This window comes from Corvus brachyrhynchos, unplaced genomic scaffold, assembly GCF_000691975.1.
Source record: "Corvus brachyrhynchos isolate BGI_N302 unplaced genomic scaffold, ASM69197v1 scaffold2682, whole genome shotgun sequence".
NCBI lineage: Eukaryota > Metazoa > Chordata > Aves > Passeriformes > Corvidae > Corvus > Corvus brachyrhynchos.
The window spans coordinates 2,629-4,429 of record NW_008236687.1 but is presented as its reverse complement, the minus strand read 5'-3'; the positions used below and the strand labels follow the sequence as shown (position 1 = coordinate 4,429).

The window sequence follows — 1,801 nt, the reverse complement described above, 5'->3', positions numbered from 1 at the left end:
AGTTTCCTTGGGAATTGGAGCGTTTTCCTTGGGAATTAAGGGGTTTCCTTGGGAATTAAAGAGTTTCCTTTGGAATTGGGAAGTTTCCTTGGGAATGAGGCAGTTTCTTTGGGAATGGGGTGGGGAACTTGGGAATTGGGTGGTTTTCTTTGGGAATGGGGTGGTTAATTTGGGAATGAGGCGGTTTCCTTGGGAATTCCCCAGTTTTCCTTGGGAATGGGGTGGTTAATTTGGGAATGAGGCGCTTTCCTTGGGAATTGTGGAGTTTCCCTTGGGAATGGGGTGGGGAACTTGGGGATTGCGTGGGGGTGGTTTTCTTTGGGAATGGGGTGGTTAATTTGGGAATGAGGCGGTTTCCTTGGGAATTCCCCAGTTTTCCTTGGGAATGGGGTGGTTAATTTGGGAATGAGGCGCTTTCCTTGGGAATTGTGGAGTTTCCCTTGGGAATGGGGTGGGGAACTTGGGAATTGCGTGGATTCCTTGGGAATTAAGGAGTTTCCTTGGGAATTAAAGGGTTTCCTTGGGAATGAGGCGGTTTCTTTGGGAATGAAGCGGTTTCCTTGGGAAATGAGCCACATCCCCCCTCAAACCCCTGGAATTTTCCCCCTCCCCCCCCTCCCTCGGAGCATTCCCGGAGAATTCCCTGGCCCATTCCCATTCCCGGAATTCCCAGGGATCAGCGGGAAGCTCTCCAAGCACGGCATCTCCTTCTCCTTCCACACGGCCTTCGAGGGCTCCTTCCTGGATCGCTTCCACCTGGAGCTGCTCGTGCGGCCGGAATCCCGGGAATTCCGCATCCAGCGCCATTCCATCCCCCCCTTCATCCCTCTGGAGCAGCTGGCCCGGAAATTCCTGCCCTCGGATCTCCGGGGATTCCTGGATGTCCTTTTCCAGCACCTCAACGCCTTCGTGGGGAGGAGGCACCAGCTGGAGCAATTCCAGGTGGGGAAGGGTTGGGAATTCCGCAGGGAACGTTGGCCGGGATCCTCGATCCGGGTGGGAATTGGGGTTTTCCAGGTGGAGGTTGGGGCGGGGAAGGGGAAGATCCAGGGAAATCTGTGGCGGCTTTTCCAGAGGGGAAGGAGAGCGGGAGAGGGATTTGGGAAGAGGGGGAACAGGGAATGGCCGGATCCCAGTGGGAATGGGGGGGATCTTGGGAAGGAATTCGCGCCTGGGCTGGAATTCCCAGGGAATGGCCGGATCCCTGGCAGTGTCCAAGGAAAGGCTGGAGCAGCCTGGGATCATCGGGGGAGGTGCCGGCCTTGGAATGGGATGGGATGGAAGCCCCGTGGATCCCGCCCAAAGCATTCCGGGATCCCATGAATCCCTCACCCTGCAGTGGCCCCATTCCCGGATCCCATTCCCAATCCCATTCCCAGTTTCCCGGTGCAGGAGGAGCCTTGGGCTGAGCCACTCCCGGGGCCATTCCTGGTTCCCGTTCCCAGTTCCCCATTCCCAATCCCATTCCCATTTTTCCATTCCCTATATCCCGGTTCCCATTCCCACTCCCATTCCCAATCCCCATTCCCAGTTCCCAATTCCCCGGGTCGTGGGAAGGGATGCCCGGCGGCGCTGGAATCCCCAGGGAATCCCTGGGAGCATCCAAGGAAAGTTTGGAGCAGCCCGGGATCACCGTGGGGTCGGGATGGGATGGGATTGAAGGTCCCGTCTCACCCAATCCAGGCTGGAATTCCGGGATTCCAGGGAATCCCAGGATCCCCCCGCTCTCCTGCTGTGCAGCCTCTCCTCTCCCCGCTCCATCCCAAATCCCACCGCAATTCCCGGCATCCCAAAATCCTCC

General features: G+C 57.5%; 1 protein-coding gene across 1 annotated transcript in view; it reads left to right on the top strand.

Moving 5' to 3' along the window:
- The window catches only part of CENPO (centromere protein O), a 6,920-nt gene that overhangs the window by 3,261 nt on the left and 1,858 nt on the right, over positions 1-1,801 (top strand). Inside the window, exon 4 of the mRNA XM_017726829.1 lies at positions 674-943. Coding sequence (XP_017582318.1) covers positions 674-943 — 270 coding nt within the window. The remainder of the gene's footprint in view (positions 1-673; positions 944-1,801) is intronic.